The sequence below is a fragment of the Bombina bombina genome, chromosome 6 (assembly GCF_027579735.1).
Source record: "Bombina bombina isolate aBomBom1 chromosome 6, aBomBom1.pri, whole genome shotgun sequence".
In the NCBI taxonomy this organism is placed as follows: Eukaryota; Metazoa; Chordata; class Amphibia; order Anura; family Bombinatoridae; genus Bombina; species Bombina bombina.
The window spans coordinates 433,528,326-433,555,680 of NC_069504.1; the positions used below are offsets into that span (position 1 = coordinate 433,528,326).

Below are 27,355 nucleotides of genomic sequence, written 5' to 3' on the forward strand. Positions count from 1 at the left end.
CCTAATAATTCTGCACTCCCTGTATAAACCTAACACCCTAACATAAACCCCTAGTCTAAATACCCCTAATCCGCCGCCCCCGATATCGCCGGCACTAAATAAACCTATAAATCCCTAAACTGCCACCCCCCACATCGCTATTACTATAATAAAGTTATTAACCCCTAAAGCGCCGCCCCCACATCACACAGACTAAACTAAACCTATTAACCCCTAAACTGCAAGCCCCCACATCGTAAATCACTAAATTAAACTATTAGCCCCTAAACCTAACTATTCCCTATACTTTAAATTAAAATTACAATATAACTATCTTAAAATAAATAAAAACTTACCTGTGAAATAAAAAAAATAAGAATAAACTATAAATAAGCATAACTTTTTTAATTAAAGAAAATAAATGAAAAATAATAACACCTAAATTACAAGATTAAAAAAAACCTAACACTACAAAAAAATAAAAGAAATCTAACATTACTAAAAAAAAAAACATTGCGAAAAATAAAAAAAATATAAGTTTACAAAAAATGATAAACAAAATTATCCAAAATAATAAAAATGAAACTTATCTAATAGCTCTATAAAAACAAAAAAGCCACCCCAAAATAAAAACACCCCCTAACCTATTAATAAACTACCAATAGCCCTTAAAAGGGCCTTTTGTAGGGCATTGCCCTAAGCTAAACAGCTCTTTTACCTAAAATAATTACAAAGTTCCCCTAAAAGTAAACCCCCCCCACCCAGGGCCGCCACTAGGAATTTTGGCGGGCCCCTGACTTAACCATTGATCAGCCCCCCCTCCCCCCTTTGACATGTGCAATTTTTGACGGAGTGACTAAAACGTATATGCACTTTATTCTTAAGTGTCTATTTAAGCTTTGAAATGTTGTAAAGGTAGTAACATACAAACACACAGACACACTCATACACTGAAACACACACACACTCACACATAAGGATTCACATATAGACACTCTAGCAGACACGCAAAGAAACACACTCAGACACAGACACCCAAACAGACACTCAGCACTTGTTTACATTGACCTGACAAGTAATGAGGTAGACTAAAGTTTTGTAAAAAAAAGGAGATTTAGAAAACAAAATATGGAGTTCTGATTATCTTTTGTAAAGGAAGATGCCAACTAAATGATGACAACAGCATGCAGTGGCTGAAAGGAAGGGTCCTGAACTGCCTAAACAATAATTTAAAGGTTAAATGATGGATTGGTGACTTCCGAAAAGGTCTCATTAGTCTCAAAGTCTGTAGAAAGATGTGAATAATCAGTAGTAAGGTCAAAATGTCCTAAAAAGGAACAGACAATGGGCACACACAAACTCAAACTTGCAAATACACCCAAGGAAACACCGACAGAGACAGCCTCAGAAAACACACAAAGACATACAGACACACAGAGAGAGACAACCACATAAAACACAGAAAGACATACATACACACACCCTCACTGAGACATCCACAGAAAACACACAAAGACATACACACACCCTCACAAAGACACCCACAGAAAACACACACCCTCACAGAGACATCCACAGAAAACACAGACATACATACCTACACACACACACACACCCTCACAGAGATATCCACAGAAAACACAGACATACACACCCACACTCACAGAGGCATCCAGAGAAAATACACAAAGACAAACATACACACACCCTCACAGAGACACCCATAGAAAAAGCTCAAAGACATATGCACACACCCTCACAGACATCCAAAGAAAATGCACAAAGACATACACACCTACCCTCACAGAGAGACCCACAGAAAACAAAATACATAGACACTCATAGAGACACAAACCAAAGCACAAAGACATAAACACAGACACCCACAGAAACACTCACAGGAGGAAACATTTATGCACCTTGCATCCCCTAAATCAACAGTGTGTAACATGCATGATACAAAAAATTGCAGAAATTAAGAGATAACTTTTTAAAGAATCATATTTGTAAATGTGCAAACTAAAATAATTCTGTGAATTCAAAATTGTACATTAATGATCTGGGTAGATGGCTAGATGAAGAAAAGTACTGTTAAAATGTTGACATATGTTTGTTTGTTTTTTCCCCATTTTCCCCAACCAAGAGCACCACTTCAAATATAGTGTACAAATGTTCCTATCTGTCAACTGTACTTATGGATTTTGAAAATGCTGTACTCTATATGGTCTTGGTGGAACCATAAGCTGTGGTACTCATACCATTAGATCTGGTTAAATGCAGGATTTAGGCTTGTTGGTATGTATTTCAAAATGAAGTCAGCTGTAGTGTAAACTGAACAGTTTTAAGTTAACCTGTCTCATTTCAAACACTGAGCAATCTTAGTACACTGTATAACATTTTATGCAGATGTAAAAATCTCAGCTAAAATGCCTCCTTGCATCTGGAAAGTCCTTGCATAAAGGGTCAGTAAACTGGAATGTTATATATATATATATATATATATATATATATATATATATATATATATGCCAAAAGGGCACCTACCATTTGTATATTGAGGAGAAAACATTTCTGCATGGTTTTAAATAAAGAATTTCTACAGCATTGTCAAATAATAATAAATACACTGCTGCTAAAAAAAAAATGTGTTTTAATGGACCCCTGGCCCCACCATACAACTACTACCACACTGAAGTTACAATCCGAAATTGCACAAAGAAATAAAAAACATTTTCTAAATAAGTCCTACTTCCTCTGCAAATGAAAGTGATCTGCCGCCTGACTCAGGCACACACTGTACAAACAAAGTGCCAAGTCTATCTCATACTGTGCATAGTGATTTAGTGCACACTCATAAATCTTCTCAAATGCTAATACTTTACTCCTTGTAATAACATTTCCCATGCTCAATTAGTACTCTGCTGTAGTACCCACTGGTGGCTGCCAAAATTAAAAAAAAAATATATATATATATTTTTTTTTAGTTTTTGCCTCATGGGGCCCCCCTGGCCCATTGGGCCCCTGACAGGAGTCACCCCTGTCATCCCCTCATGGCGGCCCTGCCCCCACCCAACCATCCCCCAAAAATAAAAAAATTAGTATAAAAAGAACCTAAGCTACTTATTGCCCTAAAAGGGCATTTGTATGGGCATTGCCCTTAAAAGGGCATTCAGCTTTTTTTCGCCCATAAAATTAAAAAAGACCTAATCTAAAGAAAAAAACACCCCAAAAAATAAAAATAAAACCTAAGACTAACCCCCAAATAGGTGCTCACCGTTCCTGAAGTCCGGCAGAGAAGGTCTTCTTCCAGGCAATGAAATCTTCATCCAGCGCAGGGACCTCTTCTATCTTCATCCATGGCAAATGCGGCGCGGAAGTGACCGCGGAATAGGAACGGCGACCGCGGAGCCATCCAGCATGGAGGATACTCTTCGTACGATTGTCGTTGCACACTGAGGATTGAATGCAAGGTATCCCTTTTATATTGGGGTACCGTTGCATTCCTATTGGGTGAAAAATTCTGCCAAAAGAATGAGTGATGCTTAAATCCTATTGGCTGTTCAAATCAGCCAATAGTATTTAAGCAGCTCTTAGCATAGGTTTATTTAGTGTTGGCAATATGGGGGGGGGGTCGGCGGTTTAGGGGTTAATAAGTGTATTTTGGCGATTTAGGGGTTAATAGGTTTATTTAGTGTTGGCGATGTGGGTGGGCAGCGGATATGGGGTTAATAGGTGTAATATAGTATTTGTGATGCGGGGACATGGAGGTTTAGGGGTTAATAGGTAGTTTATGGGTGTTAGTGTACTTTGTAACAACTTAGTTATGAGTTTTGTGAAACATTTTTGTTTCACAATATCTATAACTACTGGTCTCAGATCGCGGAATGGATCAAGACGGTATAGACTATAACGCAAGCATTTTAGCCAGACCGCATAACCTGTAATACAGGCGCTATGAAAATCCCGCACTCAAAAGCCATTTTTTGAGTGCGCACTGGAGAGTTGAGTAAAGGCTAAAACGGTTGCGGTATAGCTGTACTGCTGTGATTTTTAATTCCGGAGACCTGCATATTCCGCGCTCAAAATGTCAAATTTGCAGCGGTATAGTTGTACTGCACCATACCGCAAAACTTGTAATCTAGGTCAATGTTATCAATATGGAACACATGAACTAACGCCCTCCATCTGCGAAAAACTGTTAAAATGCAGTGAGATAAGAGGCGGCTTTCAACAGTTTAGAAATCACTTTGAGCCTACCTATGTTTAGCTGTCAACTAAGAATACCAAGAGAATAAAGCAAATTTGATGATAAAAGTAAATTGGAAAGTTGTTTAAATGACATGCCCTATCTGAATCATAAAAGTTTAATTTTGACTTCACTGTCATTTAAATTGATTTCATTCTCTTGGTATATTTTGTAGAAATGCCTATAGGCCCCGGAGCAGCAATGCACTGCGGAGAAGTAGCTGGTGATTGGTGGCTACACACACACACCTCTTGCTATTGGCTCATCACATCTGTTCAAACAGGTGTAAGTAGTGCAATGCTGCTCTGGAGCTGACTTGAACAATTTGCTGAACCACTTTTACATGAGTTAAACACATATGGGTTGATCACAATCCTGTAGATGAGTTTATCCAATGATTTATCTACAAAGTTCCCTTAGACTTTAATGGGGATTTTCTATACAAAATCATTAGATAAACTTCTCTAAAGGATTTTGATTGACTGGGTATTCATTTGCAAGCAGTAGTGCAATAGCAACATACTGATGTCCAGTGTTGGGCAAGCCTACAGGGCAAACGACTAGAAAATATTATTGTATAATTGCTTCACTTTTTCTGTAATAAATTAGGAGCAACAATTTCTGATTGGGTGCAAGAGAAAGTAAATAAAATATAAGGGTGAAGGGACCACATCAGGATTGGCTTAGAGCAGGGTGGCAAATGTCATCATTGTTTATAGCACCTTCAAAATATAAATATATATTTTTTCCTATAAATCCATATTATGGGGCCTATTTATCAAAGCGTCAACTGAAAATACGCTGGAATTCCACGTCATAATTGTCACGAGATTGATCCGCCATAGTTATTAAAGCGTCAAGATCGGCAAATGTTGAAATTTGTGACGTAAAATATGATCACGCAATCTCAATCCGACACAGATCGATGGGAGTTGAAAACCGTGGTATTCGAGCGGAATCTTGTTCATTTGCCTTCCTAATCGACACTATTTGAAGCTCTCACGAAGTTATCAAAAATTCTACAGTTACGCTTGTGTCTTTTCCAACTCAGTGTACCTAGTTTTCAATCCGCCACCCTTGAGGTCGCGGATACCAGAGAACTTAATGGTTGTCTAAAAACACAGAAAGCATATGTTCGATGCTGCAAGAGAATGAAGTATATTACATAATTAAAGTAAATTAGAATTTTTATTAAATTTGTATACCCTTTTCTAAATCAAACAATATTATTGCTACACATTTGGTGCACTAATAGATATAGGGATAAAAATTAAAAATACATTACTACTTATGGATTATGCTACAACTTTGTCTCTCATTACTAAGCAAGGGGACAATATTATTTCTACATATTTGGTGCAAAGTTTTGCCCCAAACTTGTTGCACTAATAGATATAGCGATAAAAAAAAAAAAATACACAACATAATATAGCTAACTTCCTTTTTATTTGTTGGAAAAATCTATATGCACCATGTTTAAGCCATGTAATACAACTCCCACTCTCCACTTCGCACCATATTTGACTCAAACTCCTAAATAACCCACACACTAGTGAATTTTTCCACCACTTTTGATTGGAATATGCATAATCACATGATTTAGGACATCAGCCAATCTGATTCAAATACACATTAAAAACTATCACTAACGAATCAAATTGCTTGATACTTGTGTCATTGATCACTCATCAGAACTTGTAAGGGCCATGTGTTACATTGTGTATTATACTTTGAAAGTATTTACATGTGAAAGATAAACATTGATGCTGACATTAGAACACACTGTGTAATATTTTAGACAAGGATTTTATAATTCGAGTTGATGTTTGATTCAATAGAATCTTAAGCTGATAGCCCACCTAACTTTAAACAGAAATGATTTGGATAGAACATACAATTTTAAACAACTTTCCAATTTACTTATATTATCAAATTTGCTTCATTCTCTTGTTATCCTTTGCTGAAGGAACAGCATTGCACTACTGGCTGCTAGCGGAACACATCTATTTAGCCAATCACAAGAGACAAATGTGTGCAGGCACCAATTAGCAGCTAGCTCCCACTAGTGTAGGATATGTGCTTATTCTTTTCCAACAAGGGATACCAAGAGAACAAAGCACATTTGAAAATAGAAGCGAATTTTAAAGTGTTTTAAAATTACATGCTCTATCTGAATCGTGCAACTTAAATTTTTACTTTCCTATCCCTTTAAAATATCCATTGATTGCAAATAAATACATATGATACTCTGATCACATGTTATATTCAGAATTATTCCTGCTCAGAATAATAATACATTTACAATATATACATATAGTGGTATAAATAAACCCAGAGATATGACAGACAATGCTGTTTAGAACAAAAAAAGGAACTTAGGGACATGTAAATATGTTTGCAAAAGATTTCTGACATAACACACACACACACACACATATACTGTATCTTATATCTTAGTGGATAGTAAAGCCGACCACATTTACCAGCTGATGAGTGGCAGTGAATATTTAAAATACAGCTGTGTGGTCAATAATAAGGCAAGCAGGAGACCTCAAGAACAATTATGTGTACACCAAATAACGATCTGTATATGAAAAAATTATACATAACAATAACTGCATGTCGTCACTGTCTAGCAAGAATACATGTTAAAGTAAGATGTCTATTCAATTGGAAATGACCCACATATTAAAACTATCTAATCAGTGGGTCATATATATCTCACCACAATTATTAATGACATAGCTACTCTCCACTATCGGTGCAAAACCACAGACTGCTCTGGGGGTGATTAAGGTGATATATTAATTAAGAGGGATCTCAACAAGTATAATAATGACACTCAATGTCAAAAAATTAAGGCTGTACTGGCCAACATTCTCCTATGTCAAATATTCCGTTAATAGTGGCTCTAAGGCCCTACCAATACAATTAAAGTTAGAGTTAAACTTCATGTCACCCAACGTATGGTATTAAAAGATAAGTGATTTTCAAATGGACTATACATGGACTCTCATTATGCCCATAGGGGTATCATAGAATACATATGGATTCTCGTTGGTAATGGATCTTATTTGAAACCATCATGGTAATTCTGACTTAGGAACAGGTACTATAAAAAACAGTGCTAGTCCACATTCGCATTCAGTCCACCAGGTTGCATAGTTCCAAGTCTGTGGATCCATTTGGCTTCAATTTGTAGGAGTTTCTTCTTTCTGATACCTCCTCTGTCAATATTGGCACATGATCAATGAGTATGAAGCGTAAGTCCTTCACAGTGTGGTTCATCTGTACAAAGTGGCGTGCCACCGGTTGTTCCGATGTACCATCTTTGAGTGCAATCCTAATGGCACTCCGATGATTAGCCATCCTCTTCTTGATGTCGTCGTCCGTCTTACCGACATAGTACTTTCCACATGTACAATTCAGCAGATAGACCACAAATGGAGTGGAGCAAGTTAGATGGTGTTGAATCTTGAAGCTTTTGGTGGTATGTGGGTGATGGAAGGTTTTACTCTGTATCATTGAATTGCACGTTGTGCATCCGAGGCACTTAAAGCATCCCTGTTTCGTAGGTATGTCTTGGGTCCGTGATCATCAACATGTCCTGGAGGTTGCGTCCTCTTTTATATCCCATCCTTGGTGGGGAAAATTCTTTAAATGGTAATTGTTGGTCTGTGGTCAGTAGATCCCAGTGGTCCCTCACTGATCTTGCTACAATCCCAATATTAGGTGAATAAGTTATGGTACAAGTCATCCGTTTTTCAACAGGTTTCTCCTCTCTTGTTTTAAGTAGGGTACATCTTTTGGTAGTCTTTGCTATCCTGTAAGCTTTTTTGATAGTTACATAGGAGTAACCCCTCTGGAGAAATTTAGTGGACATCTCTTCTAGTTGTGTCTCAGTATTCTTTCGTATGGAGTTATTCCTCACTACTCTGTAGAGTTGTGCCACTGGAATGGCTCTGATGAGAGATCTCGGATGGCTACTGCTTGCCAACAGGAGTGAGTTCCTGTCTGTGGGTTTTTGGTACATGGTGGTTTCTAATTGTCCATTCTCTTTAACCCCTTAATGACCACAGCACTTTTCCATTTTCTGTCCGTTTGGGACCAAGGCTATTTTTACATTTCTGCGGTGTTTGTGTTTAGCTGTAATTTTCCCCTTACTCATTTAATGTACCCACACATATTATATACCGTTTTTCTCGCCATTAAATGGACTTTCAAAATATACCATTATTTTCATCATATCTTATAACTTACTATAAAAAAAAATATAAAATATGAGGAAAAAATGGAAAAAAACACACTTTTTCTACCTTTGACCCCTAAAATCTGTTATACATCTACAACCACCAAAAAAAACATATGCTAAATAGTTTCTAAATTTTGTCCTGAGTTTAGAAATACCCAATGTTTACATGTTCTTTGCTTTTTTTGCAAGTTATAGGGCCATAAATACAAGTAGCACTTTGCTATTTCCAAACCACTTTTTTTTCAAAATTAGCGATAGTTACATTGGGACACTGATATCTTTCAGGAATCCCTGAATATCCATTGACATGTATATATATTTTTTTAGAAGACATCCCAAAGTATTGATCTAGGCCCATTTTGGTATATTTAATGCCACCATTTCACCGCCAAATGCGATCAAATAAAAAAAATTGTTCACTTTTTCACAATTTTTTTTCACAAACTTTAGGTTTCTCACTGAAATTATTTACAAAAAACTTATGCAATTATAGCATACATGGTTGTAAATGCTTCTCTGGGATCCCCTTTGTTTATAAATAGCGGACATATATGGCTTTGGTTTTGCTTTTTACTAATTAGAAGGCTGCTAAATGCGACTGCGCACCACACGTGTATTATGCCCAGCAGTGAAGGGGTTAATTAGGGAGCATGTAGGGAGCTTCTAGGGTTAATTTTAGTTTCAGTGTAGTGTAGTAGACAACCCCAAGTATTGATCTAGGCCCATTTTGGTATATTTTCATGCCACCATTTCACCGCCAAATGCAATCAAATTAAAAAAAACGCAAAATTTTTCACAATTTTAGGTTTCTCACTGAAATTATTTACAAACAGCATGTGCAATTATGGCACAAATGGTTGTAAATGCTTCCCTGGGATCCCCTTTGTTCAGAAATAGCAGACATATATGACTTTGGCGTTGCTTTTTGGTAATTAAAAGGCCGCTAAGTGCTGCTGCGCATCACACGTGTATTATGGCTAGCAGTGAAGGGGTTAAAGGGACAGTCAATCAAAATTAAACTTTTATTATTCAGATAGAGCATGCCATTTTAAACAACTTTCCAATTTACTTCTATTAATTAAATGTGCACAGTCTTTTTATATTTAAACTTTTTGAGTCACCAGCTCCTACTGAGCATGTGCAAGAATAAGTGTGTATGCATTTGTGAATGGCTGATGGCTGTCACATGGTACGTGTATGCATTTGTGAATGGCTGATGGCGGTCACATGGTACAAGAGGAGTGGAAAAAGACATACCTTTTAAAATTGTCAGAAAAAAAATCTACTACTCATTTGAAGTTCAGATTTAGTGCTATTGCATTGTCTTCTTATCTTGCATTTGTTGATTATGCAAATCTACTGTGTTGACTGGTCCTTTAATTAGGTAGTTTGTAAGGAGCTTGCAGGGTTAATTTTAGCTTTAGTGTAGAGATCATCCTCCCACCTGACACATCAGACCCCCTGATCCCTCCCAAACAGCTCCCTTCCCTCCCCCACCCCACAACTGTCCCCGCCATCTTAAGTACTGGCAGAAAGTCTGCCAGTACTAAAATAAAAGTTTAAAAAAAAAAAAAAATACATCTTTAGCATATTTACATATGCTACTTTGTAGGATCCCCCCCTTAGCCCCCAACCTCCCTGATCCCCCCCAAAACAGCTCTCTAACCTCCCCCTCTGCCTTATTGGGGGCCATCTTGGGTACTGGCAGCTGTCTGCCAGTACCCAGTTTGCAAAAAAAAAATGTTTTTTTTAATTTTTTTGCCTGTTTTTCTGTAGTGTTGTTCCCCCCCCCCCCCACAGACCAATCCCCCACCCCCTGACTAATGTATTTTTTCAGAAATCAAACTATTTTTTTCCAACTTTTCAAACATAATTTTTCTGTAGTGTAGCGGTTCCCACCTGATCCCTCCCCGTGCGCGCGCCCGCCCCCGCCCTCCCGTGCACGTGTGCACGCCCGTGCGCGCCTCTGATCTCTCCCGCCCACGATCCCGCCCCCCTACAGATCATCAGGGCCATCGATGGCCGCCACCCGCCTCCCGAACCGGCTCCCACCCACCAATGGATTTAGCCGGTGATGTCCGGTGCAGAGAGGGCCACAGAGTGGCTCTCTCTGCACCGGATTGCTAAAAAAGGTTATTGCAGGATGCCTCAATATCGAGGCATCACTGCAATAACCGGAAAGCAACTGGAAGTGAGCAGGATCGCTTCCAGCTGCTTTCCAGACCAAGGACGTACGCCACACGTCCTCGGTCATTAAGTGTATTTTTTTTGAGGACGTGTGGCGTACGTCCTTGGTCGTTAAGGGGTTAAGTACTCTCAAATCAAGAAAGTCAATGGATTCTTTGCTGGCCATCATTTTAAATTTCACCGGGTGTGGTAGGTCATTCAGATCTTGTATCCACTTGTGTAGATGTTCTTCTGTACCCCTCCACACCAACAGAACATCATCAATGTATCTCATGTATTTGATGATTTCCGGGACCTCATAGACCTTCATTATGTTGGTTTCATACTCCTCCATAAATAAGTTTGCATAAGACGGGGCCATGTTTGACCCCATGGCGGTCCCTGTGATTTGCTGGTAGTATTTCAATTCAAATCGGAAAACATTGAGAGTCAAACACAGTTCAAGGATCTTAACGATATAGGTGCTACTAGGCCCCACATAGGGGTATCTGGAGAGAGCATGTGTAACTGCCAACATCCCATCTTGGTGTGGGATGATGGTATATAGGCTTGTGACATCCATAGACACCAGATAATCATCTGCAGAGAGATCTTGAACCTGTGACAGATGTACCAATACATCAGTAGAATCCCTCACATACGATTTCATGTGTCTCACCAGTGGTTGGAGAAATGAATCAATCCACCTTGCCAAGGGACTCAATAAGGATCCTCTCGCTGACACAATCGGGCGTCCAGGAGGTTTCTCCAGGCCCTTATGCACCTTAGGCAAGGTGTATAGAATAGGGCAAATTGGATATGTCACCCGCAACTAATCATATGTATCTTTGTTGACCCAACCTTCCACTAAGCCTTCAAGCAGTAAATTATCAATTCGCTCTTGAAATTGATTAGTTGGGTCCTTCGTGAGAGGTAGGTATACCCGGTCATCGTTCAATTGTGAGAGTATTTCTTGTTTGTAGTCGCAATAGTTCAGGACCACTATGGCCCCACCTTTGTCCGCCTTGCGAATCACTATGTTGGGGTCACAGGCCAGACTCTCAATCGCCACACGTTCTTTTTTGGAGATGTTATGTCTGAATATCTCCTTCGGCATAGTTACGGCATCTTGTAAGACCAATCTGGTGTAGGTTTGTATGCTGGCAGCCGTGTGTTGGGGGTCAAACGTGCCTTTGTTTCTAAAGGTGTTTCCCATTTCCTGCTGTTCCGTCATTTTAAAATGATCTTTAAGCTTAAGATTTCTTTTAAACTTTTGGATGTCCAGCCAAGTATCAAAATCATCTGCTCGTTGGGTAGGAACAAATGTCAATCCTCTGTTCAGGAGTGTCCTTTCCGCTTCAGTGAGCATGCGATCAGATAGATTCAACACTATATTCTCCTGATTCTTCCACGCCGTGGAGGTCTTCCAGTGAGTCCCACTCCTTCTTGGATGTGGTCTTCTTCCTTTTTTCGGTGGCTTGATCTTGTAGTCACCCCTAAAAAATCTGACTGCGAAGTTGAGGGGCTTTCATATGTATGTGCTCCTGGGATGTCTGTGTCAGAGCCTGAGCTAGTATCCACGGTGTTAAGTTGTCTCCTGGTGTACACCCTCTGGCGGCGTGGTCGCCTAGGCCTGTAATTTTGCCTCTCTTCAGGGCTTAGGAGCCATTTATAAACCTGTCTCTCCCTGTAGTCTTCAATCACTTGTTGTAGTTTCTTATTTTTTAAAGCTACCAGGGAGTCCTTATACTCCTTGACTTGTAATGTAAGTTTATTAAGCCAATTTTCACTCTGATCCTGTAGTAGAGTGGGACCCTTCGTAGTATCAAATACCGCTATTTCTTCCTTGGCTTTATTCAATAGGGCTCTAACTTCTTCCACCACCAACAATAGTAGATCCAGAGAACACTTATTTAGCACTGCACACCATTTTTTACAGAACTCACTGTTGTTCCTCCCAATTGTGGGTACACTGTGTTTCCAAAACCTTTAGGGATCATTTTCTTTTTATAATATTCTGATAGGTAGACCCCATGTAGATGTAAATCCACTTCTCTTTTCTTTAATTTAAGTAGATTCAAATACAGGGTTTGAATGGATTCAGTATCAGTTGTAATTTCCTCATGTTCAAATAGAATTCTTGCTGCGTCCACCTCAGTCAAGGAGAGTGTATCTGCTCCCTCTACGTCTGATGGTGCTGTTACAGGCAGGCCTTGTGAGGCACTGATCACCATAGGTGTATCCATAGTCCACAACAAAGTGTAAGTGTCACCCAAGTGAATCCCAAAGTGATGATGGCTGAAGATAGGGAGGGTAGCAAGGCAGTGGGTGCTACGCAGTATAACACAGGCTCCAAATAAGTGCACTCTCACTTGCCAACCCAAGCACAGACCAGGGCGCTTAACACAATATTCAATCTGTATAAAGATGAGCACTCTCTGGATTTAGAACCAACAAATCAGTTTATTCGGCAGTGACGTTTCGGGGCATTCACCCAAAATGTGATACAAACAGTGTTAAATAATAAAACAAACCCCTCCCCCATATATATATATATATATATATACACAAGTATGTGCAAGGATATATGTACAAATTCTAGCATTAATAATAATTAAAAAAAAAAAAATGACTTCTAGAAATACAAATACACATTCATTTCTGTGAAAGTATCATATAACAAATAAATATAACAATAACTTTCTATGAGATATTGTTTGTTGAGGTATAAATGTAGCTATTTCTTGGACATTAACAGATGAAAAATAAAAGATTAGCTTTAGAGAAATGTGCTTGTTCATGGACAGTAATGAAATGGTATAAATAAAGTTGGGAAAAATACAAATAACCGAATGTGTTTTTGACGGCTTTTTTGATAAATAAGGAGATTGTATTCAGGTCCGCAGCAGTGATGTCTGGGGAGCGTATTGACGCCGGCGAATGCAACGTAGTTGAGGCTTTGATAAATAGGCCTATATATTTACAATTAAAATTGTATTACTGATAATTAGCAAGGATTCTTCAGAGAAATAACTACAAGAACAGTCAGTTTAACTGAGCAGTATGGTGGTAGGCCATAGGCTCAATCACTCCTGGTCTTCAGCATAAACTCTAAAGGGCCTATCTATCAAGCTCTGAATGGAGCTTGATGCCCCGTGTTTCTGGCGAGCCTGAAGGCTCGCCAGAAACAGCAGTTATGAAGCAGCGGTCACAAAGACCGCTGCTCCATAACCCTGTCCGCCTGCTCTGAGCAGGCGGACAGATATCTCCGCAATTCAACCTGATCGAGTACAATCGGGTTGATTCTGCAGGGGGCGGCGTTGTGAGCTGCTGGTGCAATGCTGAATACGGCGAGCATATTGCTCTCCGTATTCAGCGTGGTCTGGCGGACCTGATCCGCACTGTCGGATCAGGTCCGCCAGACTTTGATAAATTGAGGCCTAAATATATCCCTGGGGGACAATTTATTATATGTCGAGCGGACATGATTCCCTGCTTCTTAACGACCGCTGCTTCTTAACTTCGGGGAACTTCGGGGGTAGAAAGCAGAGTCCGCAGCTTATTAAATCTACCCCTAAGCCTTAGAATCCACACAGTGCTAAAATGCTGTATAACAATAATGTAAGATACATTTTATTATTATTATTATAATAGTATATAGGATAAGGTTGGTAAATGCTGGTCTAAACCATTTATTGGCTACATGTAGTAACTGACCTAGTTTTGTTTTCCCAGGTGTGATAGGAAGATGTGGTCACCCAGTCCCACGATCAGTCCCACAGAAGAGTTAAAAAAGCAGCCACGAAAATACAGTCTGGAGGCAGAATTACAGGTAGGAAATATGGAAACCTTTTCAAAATGGAACAAATGAATGAACTAATAAAAAAGAGCTGCTATTGTGAGATATTGTGGTCCTGCAGAGGGGCCTTTGTAAAATTCAACCTATGTAGCTTACTTAAAGGGACAGTACACCGTAAAATTGTTTTTCCATTAATGTATTTTAAATGACTTGTTATACCACCTGCAGCGTATAAAATATTTGAGAAATTGCATTTTCAGGTTTATTTGTGTATATGAAGTAGCTGGTTTTGTGCTTTGAAACCACAGCCTATTACAAGGGGTTGAATTTAAGGTAATATCAGATCTCATTATGTTATAACTTTGTGTACACAGACTTGCTTCCTTATCTTATAATTATCTGGAACACCAAAGCTCAATACAAAGAGAGAACAATGGAAATTTATCATTTTATTACTTAACTATCCTGCATCCCACTGAGATTGCAACTTCTTCTGCTGACTGTGTTTATTTAGGCTTGTCAATAGCATATACTCCAGTATCAAAACTTTCAGTATAGGTTGGGAAACCACAAGCTAAATCAGCTATTTCAAATGCTGAAATAGGAGTAAAGGAGCTACATGCAACCAATTTAATACACTCTAGCAGGTAAAAAGGATCATTGGGTATAATTTAAAGGGGAGAAAGTTTTTGGGTGAACTGTCCCTTTAAAGGGATATTAAACAGTGCTCCTTTGGTTAAAACAAATATGTTAAATCAAGAAAACATAAAAAAGAAACAGATTGTGTAACAAACAGCAAACAATGTACTTGTTTTCTTGCATAATAAGCACTTAGAAATTCTAAGTGTAGCCCTGACCCCAGTGTGATAAGGGAGCTGACATGTTTGAAACTTAGGTTACATTCTGACTGATCTGGGCATGAGCAAATCTGAATCCCTGTTATCTAGTCTATTCACTTTATAGTAAACCAGCTGATGTAATTTCAGAAGTTTTAAGACATCCTTATAGGGCAGTGACAGAAAGTAATAGACACTTCAAACATGTAGTGTAAAAAAAGAAAAAAAAGGTAAAATCCATTTAAAATGAATAATAATATATATTGCAATGATTTATTTTAAAGGGACAGTCTACACCAGAATATTTATTGTTTTAAAAGATAGATAATCCGTTTATTACCCATTCCCCAGTTTTGCATAACTAACACAATTATAATAATATACTTTTAACCTCTGTGATTATCTTGTATCTAAGCCTCTGCAAACTGCCCCCTTATTTCAGTTCTTTTGACAGACTTGCAGTTTAGCCAATCAGTGCCTGCTCCCAGATAACTTCACGTGCACGAGCACAGTGTTATCTATATGAAATACGTGAACTAACACTTCTAGTGGTGAAAAACTGTTAAAATGCATTCTGAAAAGAGGTGGCCTTCAAGAAATTAGCATATGAACCTCCTAGGTTAAGCTTTCAACTAAGAATACCAAGAGAACAAAGCAAAATTGGTGATAAAAGTAAATTGGAAAATTGTTTAAAATTACATGCTCTATCTGAATCATGAAAGTTTATTTTGGCCTAGACTATCTCTTTAAATATAAGAAACCGCTTAGTGCTTTTTTATTACAACATTGAAACAGGCTGTTTAACATCCCTTTAAAGGGACATTAAATACTTTGAGATGATAATATAAAATTATAAATCTTATATAAAAATAAACTCAGTAATATACTTTTATTATTTATTTTATACCCTTTTCCTGTAATTCCATTCTGATATTGTGAGCTTTTCCGTTCCTGTTAGAAATGGAAGTGCAGAACACTTTTATTCCATACAGCCATTGGTTGCACACTCTAGTGACCTATTTATGTGTCTCTAATTGGCCACAGCAGAGAAGGTAACCTAAGTTACAACATGGCAGCTCCCATTGTTTTATAGACACTAAAACTTTACATGTATATTTAAACAGCTAATGAAACTTTAAAAAATACATATACTTTATTCTCAGGCTAATATTTTCTTTGAATACATCATTCTAGCTAGCATTTATTTAGCGTTTAATGCCCCTTTAAGGTGTTAAATGTCCAACTGATAATATAAGAAAGAATTTGAGTTTCGTTCAATTTTAAATGAGAATAGTTTATTCAATATAACATAAAATATGCATTGAAATTCAGCCTAATCATTAAATACTTATTCCTACGCAATATTTTAAAATAAAATACAAACAGAACGTGTAAAGTGAATAGAACCCATTAAATTAATGAACTCCATATACCTTTTTTTGCATATTATATATCATTTAAAATCCATTCTTTGTTAATTATTTGTAAATTTAAGTTCACATAATGTAAATGATTATTATTATTGAATATCTGGCCCTCTGGCTCTCGATTTGCATTTCAATTTATTCCAAAGCTTTCCAATGCAATTGAGGTCAGGGATCTGTGCAGGCCACTCAAGTTCCACCACACCAAACTTTTCAAATCACATCTTCATAGACCTGGCTTTGTGCACAGGGCCACAGTCATGCTCCAACAGAAGCACCACATTGTCTAAAATGGCATTGCATCCTATTGCATTAAATTGACCCTTCCCTGGATCTATTGGGCCTAGCTCAAACCCTGCAAAAAAGCCCCTGACCATGATCCCTCTTCTACCAAACAGTAGGGGACAAAGAGATAGGTTCAAGGACACAAAAATTTAGTTAACCAAGTTGATTGTTTAGACATCAGTGGTATTAGTGATGTCTCTAACAACACTATTGGTTGATCACAATCCTTTAGAAAAGTTTACCTAGTAATTTTGTAGATGAATCATTTGGTAAGCTCTTCTAAAGGATTGTAATCAACCCCTAAATGTCAAAATACTGTTGTTTTAAGTGCAAATTATCTAATTCCTGTGAAAAAAATCACTTAACCCCTTAATGACCGGACCATTTTTCAATTTTCTTACCCTTAATGACAATGGCTATTTTTACATTTCTGCGGTGTTTGTGTTTAGCTGTAATTTTCCTCTTACTCATTTACTGTACCCACACATATTATATACCGTTTTTCTTGCCATTAAATGGACTTTCTAAAGATACCATTATTTTCATCATGTCTTATAATTTACTAAAAAAAAAATAATAAAATATGAGGAAAAAATGGAAAAAAACACACTTTTTCTAACTTTGACCCCCAAAATATGTTACACATCTACAATCACCAAGAAACACCCATGCTAAATAGTTTCTAAATTTTGTCCTAAGTTTAGAAATACCCAATGTTTACATGTTCTTTGCTTTTTTTGCAATTTATGGGGCAATAAATACAAGTAGCACTTCGCTATTTCCAAACCACTTTTTTTCAAAATTAGCGCTAGTTACATTGGAACCCTGATATCTGTCAGGAATACCTGAATATCCCTTGACATGTATATATTTTTTTTTTAGAAGACAACCCAAAGTATTGATCTAGGCCCATTTTGGTATATTTCATGCCACCATTTCACCGCCAAATGCGATCAAAAAAAAAAAAAGTTCACTTTTTCACAAAATTTGTCACAAACTTTAGGTTTCCCACTGAAATTATTTACAAACAGCTTCTGCAATTATGGCACAAATGGTTGTAAATGCTTCTCTGGGATCCCCTTTTTTCAGAAATAGCAGACTTATATGGCTTTTGGGTTGCTTTTTGGTAATTAGAAGGCCGCTAAATGCCGCTGCGCCCCACACGTGTTTTATGCCCAGGAGTGAAGGGGTTAATTAGGGAGCTTGTAGGGAGCTTGTAGGGTTAATTTTAGCTTTAGTGTAGTGTAGTAGACAACCCCAAGTATTGATCTAGGCCCATTTTGGTATATTTTATGCCACCATTTCACCGCCAAATGCGAGCAAATAAAAAAAAAAACTTAACATTTTTCACAATTTTAGGTTTCTCACTGAAATTATTTACAAACAGCTTGTGCAATTATGGCAGAAATTGTTGTAAAAGCTTCTCTGGGATCCCCTTTGTTCAGAAATAGCAGACTTATATGGCTTTGGCGTTGCTTTTTGGTAATTAGAAGGCCTCTAAATGCTGCTGCGCACCACACGTTAATTATGCCCAGCAGTGAAGGGGTTAAATTAGGTAGCTTGTAGGGAGCTTGCAGGGTTAATTTTAGAGATCAGCCTCCCACCTGACACATCCCACCCCCTGATCCCTCCCAAACAGCTCTCTTCCCTCCCCCACCCCACAATTGTTCCCGCCATCTTAAGTACTGGCAGAAAGTCTGCCAGTACTAAATAAAAGAGGTTTTTTTTTTTTTAAATAAAAATAATAAAGTATTTTAGCTGTGATGGACCCCTGCCTTAGCCCCAACCTCCCTGATCCCCCCTCCAGCTCTCTAACCCTCTCCCCTACCTAATTACCACCATCTTGGGTACTGGCAGCTTTCTGCCAGTACCCAGTTTGGCCCCAAAAAGTATTTTTATTTTATTTTTACTTAAAAAAACTATTTCTGTAGTGTAGCAGCCCCCCACAATACCCCCACCCCCACCCCTTCCCAGATCCTTTTATATTTAAAAAAAAAAAAAATCCCTTTTTCCCCCTTTCTGCCCTCATTCATTGGTGTCAGCGTGGCTAATGGGTGCACGTGCACGCGCATGTGCATGCTCACGTGCACGCGCGCGCATCGTGCACGCGCGCGCGCACCCTCACACCCGGCACTATCGCTACCGGTGCAGAGAGGGCCACAGAGTGGCTCTCTCTGCATCGGGGGCTTGTAAAATGGTATTGCAGGATGCCTCCATATCTAGGCATCACTGCAATACCCTCAGAGCTGCTGGAAGCATTTGTGATCGCTTCCAGCACTCTGTTAGACAACTGACGTACCAGGTACGTCCATTGTCATTAACTGCTTGTTAATGCATGACGTACCTGGTACGTCAGTTGTCATTAAGGGGTTAAAGGGTCATTAAATACAGTAGAATTGCATAATCAACAAGTGCATAATAAACAGCTAATGTAATAGTCCTTTATCTGAATTTTAAATAGCAGTAGATTAATATTTTTTTATAAATTTAAAAATGTACTTCAATTTGCCAGCCTCCTGTACCATGTGACAGCCATCAGCCAATTACAGACTAATATACATACACACTGTGAACTTTTGCACATGCTCAGTAGTAGCTGTTGCTTTAGAAAGTGTGCACAATTTGATAATGGAGATAATTTGGAAAATCTCTTAACACAAATCAAGCAAAATATTTTTTTTTTTACATACTATATTATGATGTAGGTATCTCTCCTTCACATACAACACCCTGGATAGTGAGATAAATAGCTTTAAAATTAAAGTTTGTGTTTCTAACATTTTTTTAGGGACCTCTCCATACTGACAAGATGTCTTAGATCATCTCACCTGAGCTGCGAGCTTTTGAATATCAGGCCCTTAGTCTGTATCATTAAAGTTTATTTGTTACATTAGTGTCCCTCACACGGTTTCAGATAATTATGTATTGCTACTAATATATCCTTTCCCAGAGAGTGTAATATTTGTATGTCTCATTTTGGGTGTAATACGATTAGTCATATACATTTTAACACTAGGATCTACCTCCTGGTTCTCACATTTTCAGTTGACAAACTCTAACTGCATTTGGTTGTTAAAAGCAGTCAGTCATGGGGTATCATCTTGTGACTGAAAATACCAATCAGGGAGCATCAAACATGGATTTAAGCTCTATTTAAAATGAATGAGTTTATTGAATTAAAAGCTCCTGCAGGAACACTCTTTCAAATAGGCTGGGTTCAGCCCCTCCTCCAGGAAGGTTGATTTCTGCTGCTGTCTCTTGTTTAATTAGCTTGTATATAGCTAATAGTGCAGTTCAGCTATTTCAAATGGCAAATGTATAGCAGCTATTTATATATATATATATATATATATATATATATATATATATATATATATATATATATATATATATATATATATATATATATATATTTATATATTTACTGTATATATGTATATGTATATATATATATATATATATATATATGAGCATAATAAAGGGGCTATATTTTACAGTACACTGTCCCTTTTACACCTAATAAATTGAAGAGACTGATACAAAAATGTTTCATTTCTTTGTATTAAAAAGCAGGTTCAATTGAATTATATTCACAAATAAAAGGGTTTCTGATTCCTGTACGATTTTCTCTGTTTTTTAAATGACATCTAAAGAGCATATTATTAGAATATGCAGTATATCTTTCACCATCTACCATTTCCTGCTGGATCCCTAAGGATACCATAAACGCTGTGGAAACACAGAAATTTCTTTAGACAAGGGAAATTATGGCTTATTTTTCATTGCTGGATAAGAATGCTCCTGTTCACTCTGACAATGAGCAGATCGCTCTGTCTGAAATCAAGAGACCTAATGTTATAACAGGGAATAAATAATGCTCTTCTCAATTTGACATCTTTATATATTGGCCACCAAGACAGATCTGAAAATTCTGTAGTTTTCCTTATGGCACACAATAAACTTCATGTGATGAATAACAAATGATACAGGTTTAGAGGCCAATTCCGACATATGTGATCTTTAACCTTCTGTCTTACCATGTATGGAGGGTCATATTGGCATATGTTTGAACTCAATCTGTTCCTTACCACTTACCTTCCCTCAGGGTGATCATATGTCAGTTTCTTTGTGTTCGACCATGAGAGTTCTGGGAAGTACATTTTTCTAAAGGAACATTAAATTCCCAATAAAAAAATGTTTAATTATGCTAGGAAAAAACAACAACCTTTCATTATTAAAGGGACATGAAGCCCAACATTTTTCTATCATGTTTCATACAAAGCATAAAATTTTAAACGTATTTCCAGTTTACGTATGTTATAAAATTTGCTTCATTTTCTTGGCATCTTTTCTTGAAGGAGCAGCAGTGTACTGCTGGGAGCTAGTTAAAAACATCAGGTTAGCCAATAGAAAAAGACATATATGTGCAGCCACCAATAAGCATCTATCTTTCAGCAGTGCATTGCTGCTCCCAAACTTACTTATGTATGCTTTTCACAAAGGATACTAAGAAAAAAAACAAAACAATTTATATAATAGAAGTCAATTGGAAACTTGTTTAAAATGCCATGCTCTATCTGAATCACTGAATCATGCAAGATACTGAGATACTGTATATATACATATATATATATATATATATATATATATATATATATATATATATATATATATATATATATATATATATATATGAATATCTATTTAAAAATACTTAGAACATATCTGCAGGACATTGGAATGTGAAATATTTACAGTAAATACACAGTTAACCACTTTATTAAATATGAATAATGTACAAATATGATTATAAAGGTGTATATATATATATATACATAGGAATAACTATTTAAAAATACTTAAATATGAATATTGCATAAATATGATTTTACGTGTTTTCAGGTACTTGACTGCAAAGAGCTCCAATGCAGTTATATATATATGTCTATATGTATACAGTACATATGTATTTGTATTTATATGTATATATATGTCTGTAAATACATATATACACATACAAATACAAAAATACACACACACATACTATATATATATATATATATATATATATATATATATATATATATATATATATAAAGATCCAAAAAGAAAGGTACTTTTCGGGTTTTTTCAAACTTGATACTTTATTGTACAGTAAAGTATCAAGTTTGATAAAACTGGAGACTGCCTTTCTTTTTGGATCTTTGTTTGTGAATTTAAAGTGCACCACAGATGATGTATAGATAAAGTTAGTGCTAGATCTTTGGATGACTTTCCGTCTTCCTTCAATCGTTGCGTGCCCCCTTTTGGCGTCCAGCTCATGGTGCATGCAACGACTGGAGGAAGCTGTATTCATCATTGATATGCTAAATATAGTAGGAGATGTGTGTAGAGGAACGGCGGAATGTTTACCATAACGGTAAATATTTTTAAAAAGAAGTGTCATTGTAAAGTTTAATGAATTAAAGTGCCCCTGTTTTTAAGATTATTTTTAGATACTGGGCAGTAATTTATTAAACTTTACAATCACTTTAAAGGGACATTAAACACTTTGAGATGGTAATTATAAAATGATAAATAGTAAATATAAAAATAACTCTGCACTATACTTTCATTATTTATTTTGTTTCCTTTTCCTGTTATTCCATTCTGAAACTGTTTCAGTTCCTGTTAGAAGTGCAGAACACTGTTATATTCCCCACAGCCATTGGCTGCACACTAGTGACCTATTTATAAATGTCTCTAATTGGTCGCAGCAGAGAAGGTAACCTAAGTTACAACATGACAGATCCCATTGTTTTATAGCACCAACACTTAACACTTATATTGTCAATATTTAAACAGCTAATGAAACTTTAAAAAATACATCTACATAATATTCTCAGACTAATCTTTTCTTTGAGTGCATCATTCTATCTAGCATGTATTTAGTGAATATCCCTTTAAAGCCCTTTTCAGCCTTTTGTTTCTAACTTGAGATCTCATATCTTTAAACCCTTATAACTGGATATGTGCAATATTGTTTTTGATAATTTTTATTAGTGTTGTTATGATTGTGCCTGTACTTTTAAATATAATTTTGATTTGTTTTGTGCAACTTTTTAGTCAAGTGTAACAGTTAGCCAGAGCTCTGAAGTCACGCTATCCGACACATGTTAAATTCAATTGTGCTTGAGCAAATGCATTTACTTTTAACCTGTAATACGTCTGGCGCACTTAACCTGTAATACCCACGTTACTTCTGACGCACGTAACCTGTAATACCCACGTTACTCCTGAAGCACTTAACCTGTAATACCCACGTTACTTCTGACGCACTTAACCTGTAATAGCCACGTGACTTCTGATGCAATCAACCTGTAATACCCATGTGACTTCTGATGCACTCAACCTGTAATACCCACGTTACTTCTGATGCACTTAACCTGTAATACCCACGTGACTTCTGACGCACTCAACCTGTAGTACCCACGTTGCTTCTGACGCACTTACCTGTAATAACCACGTTACTTCTGACGCACTCAAAGAGCCGCAATAAACCTCTTTTCACTCACTCACTGCCGCTCGTAATCTAGCCCTAAGTGTGGATATTGTTGTATCCACTGCCCCCAGAGGGGCTGGAGTATTACACAGTGATTGCTTAGTATGTGCTGGCTCCCTATCAAATTGAGACATTTAAATGCTTTTAAAACATTTATTTTGTAAATAAATAAATAATAATAATACTTACAAGCAAAAATATTGATATATACCATTAAATTCATACATACACGGCCATTATTTTTATTATTATTTTATTTTCTTATATAAAAAGTTTTAACTAAAGTTATTTAAATTTGTTATTGAAACTAGCAACAAATGCATATTTTTTCCACAATTTACCTGTATGAACAGATTGTTTACTGGCTGATAAGGACAACTCCCATGGTTTGATTGGTAGGCAGTTACATGCCATCACCGACCAATATGAATTTATTCTAGGCAGGAGCATGCATTTTTCAAGAAAGAAAGAAAAAACACATTTGAAAATACTATTTGATGCAACAAACTAAAACAAATTAATTTAGGCTCTATATTAAAGTGTTCCTAATAAGCTTTAATAAACCTCAGTTTTGATTTAAACTTTGAATAGAGCTTCTCCATTTCAGTTTGTATTATTTGTTAGCAGTTTGGGAATACCACTTTCAAAGCCTACCCATCCTTACATAATCCCCAGTCCTGTAGATCCACAGTCAAGCATGACAGCGTCCCCAGTGAAGCTATTGCTTATATACGTAATGGAGTGACTTTACCGCTTGTGAACAACTAATGCATATGCAGTGTATACTGGTGCCTGTTCGGGTCAAGGCGCTGTGACACACTAAGGCTAAAGACCTCGTGACACACTAGGACACAAGCAGCAGAGATGGATAGGAGGCTTACGCACCCCTGCTGAAGGAGCTGTGGCATCCAGGAGAGTGAGGTACAAGCCCGGAGTATTACAAGGGCTACTCACCTGTGTCCTGTCTGTGCTGCATCTGAAGCAGCCTGTGGCTTTTTTTACTCCCATAAGGAATTTAATCCTACACATAGCTCTTTAAAGGGACACTCAAGTCAAAATCAACATTTATGATTTAGAAAGAGCAGGCAGTTTTAAGACACTTTCAAATTTACTTCCATTATTATTATAATTATCATTTATTTGTAAAGCGCCGCCAAACTCCGTCAAATTATTTTTATATTTACACTTTCAGGGGAACAAGATCCTACTGACCTTGTGCACAAGGGTATACGTATACTAGTATGTGATTGGCTGATGTTTGCCACATGATAGAGTGGGCCGGAGAATAGGGAAACAAAATAAATTTGATTGCAAAAAACATAATTTATTCTTACCTGATAAATTTATTTATTTCTTGACATGGTGAGTCTATCAGGCCCATTTATCAAGCCCATTTATCAAGCTCCGTACGCCAGAAACACAACTTATGAAAATTACAACTTGTCCATAGGCCCTGAGCCCTTAATGAACCCCAGACAGCACCCCAGCCCAGCAAACTGGCAATCGTGGTTACAATCACCCAGGCAGGTCTGCGAAAGCAAGTTCCCAGAGAGAGAAGATCCTGAGACAACCACCATGGAAGAGAATCTCTGGACATCTGATCTAGAACAATCTTTGGAGATAGATCCGCATAATCCCCGTTCCACTGCCTGAGCAAGCATAACTGCAGAGGTCTGAGATGGAACCGAGCAAATGGAATGATGTCCATGACTGAAACCATCAGACCAATAAGCTCCATGCACTGAGCCACTGACAGCCGAGGAAGGGACTGAATAGCAAGACACATATTGAAAATCTTTGACTTTCTTGATTCTGTCAGAAAAATCTTCATCTCTAGAGAATCTATAATGGTCCCCAAAAATATCACTCTTGTAGCTGGAATTAAGGAACTTTTTCCTAATTTCACCTTCCGACCGTGGGAGCGCAGAAAAGACAACAACAACTCAGTGTGGGAGTTTGCTAGTTGAAAAGGTGGAGCCTGAACTAGAATGTCATCCAGATAAGAAGCCACTGCAACACCCTTCAATCGAAGCACCACCAACAATGCTCCCAGGACCTTTAAAAAAATTCTGGGAGCTGTTGCCAGACCAAAAGGAAGAGCTACAAACTGAAAATGTTTGTCTAGAAATGCAAATCTTAGGAACCTGTGATGATCCCTGTGAATGGGAATATGCAGATATGCATCCTTTAGATCCGCTGTGGTCATGAACTGACCTTCCTGAACCAAAGGAAGAATGGAATGAATAGTTTCCATCTTGAAAGATGGAACCCTGAGAAACTTGTTTACACTCTTGAGATGTAAAATAGGTCTGAAAGTTCCCTCCTTTTTGGGAACGACGAAGAGATTGGAATAAAAACCCAGACCCTGTTCCTGAATCGGAGCAGGAACTATCACTCCCATGTCGGAAAGATTCTGAACACAATGTAAGAATGCCTCTCCTTTTATCTGGTTTACAGATAACCTGGAGAGAAGAAACCTGCCTCTGGGAGGAAAATTCTTGAACTTCAGTTTGTAACCCTGGGACACGATATCTACTACCCAGGGATTTTTAACATCTCGAACCCAAGCTTGAGCGAAGAAAGAGAGTCTGCCCTCCACAAGATCCATTCCCAGATCGGAGGCAGACCCTTCATGCTGAATTTGTGTCAGCAATAGGCTTCCTGGATTGCTTCCCCTTATTCCAAGACTGATTTGACTTCCAAGATGGCTTGGACCTCTGCCGACCCTTCTGTTTATTTCTTTTATCCTGAGGAAGAGAATGCCCCTTCCCTCCCGTAATATCAGAAATAATCTCGGCCAAACCTGGCCCAAACAAGGTCTTACCCTTGTAAGGAATAGACAAATGCTTAGACTTAGAGGACACATCTGCAGACCAGGATTTTAATCATAAAGCTCTGCGAGCTAAAATGGCAAAAGCAGAAATTTTAGCTCCCAACTTGATGACCTGTAGAGAAGCATCTGCAATAAAGGAATTAGCCAACTTCAAAGCCTTGATTCTATCTTGAATTTCTTCAAGAGGAATATCTTGCTGAATAGAATCAGACAATGCATCAAACCAATATGCCGCCGCCCTAGTAACCGTAGCAATACATGCAGCCGGTTGCCATTGATACTCCTGGTGAACATAAATCTTTTTAAGCTTCCAACTTCTTATCCATAGGATCTTTACAGGAACAGCTGTCCTCAATAGGAATAGTGGTCCTCTTGGTCATAGTGGAAACTGCTCCCTCGACCTTAGGAACAATCTGCCAAGATTCCTTAATAGAATCAGCAATAGGAAACATCCTCCTAAAAATTGGAGAAGGGGAAAAAGGAATCCCAGGCTTCTCCCATTCTTGTGCAATAATATCTGAAACACGATCTGGTATAGGAAAAACTTCCACCTAGGAAAGGACATCAAAAAACTTATAACATTTACTAGATTTCTTAGGAATAACCATGACTGACGCCTCAGAGTCATCCAAGGTAGCCAAAACCTCCTTGAGTAACAAACGGAGGTGCTCTAGCTTAAACCTAAGGAGACAACCTCAGGTTAGAAAAAGGGGCCTATTTATTAAAGGCAGGGAGGTGTCAATCAACCCGATCGTACTCGATCAGGTTGATTTACGGCGATTCCTGTCCGCCTCATCAGAGCAGGCGAACAGGGTTATGGAGTAGCGGTCTTTAAACCGCTGCTTCATAATTGGTGTTTCTGCCGAGTTTGAAGACTCACCAGTAACACGGGCCCACATGCTCCGTTCGGAGCTTGATAAATGGGCCCCAAAGGATTTACACTATCAGAATCCGAGATCTCACCCTCAGATGCTACTGAAGAATCTTCCTCCTC

The 27,355-nt window shown here is 37.7% G+C and overlaps 1 protein-coding gene across 1 annotated transcript in view; it reads left to right on the plus strand.

Annotated features, from left to right (window-relative positions):
• Positions 1–27,355, plus strand: part of PDLIM4 (PDZ and LIM domain 4) — a 294,388-nt gene that overhangs the window by 136,311 nt on the left and 130,722 nt on the right. Inside the window, exon 3 of the mRNA XM_053717189.1 lies at positions 14,379–14,475. Within this exon, the coding sequence (XP_053573164.1) occupies positions 14,379–14,475 (97 nt within the window). The remainder of the gene's footprint in view (positions 1–14,378; positions 14,476–27,355) is intronic.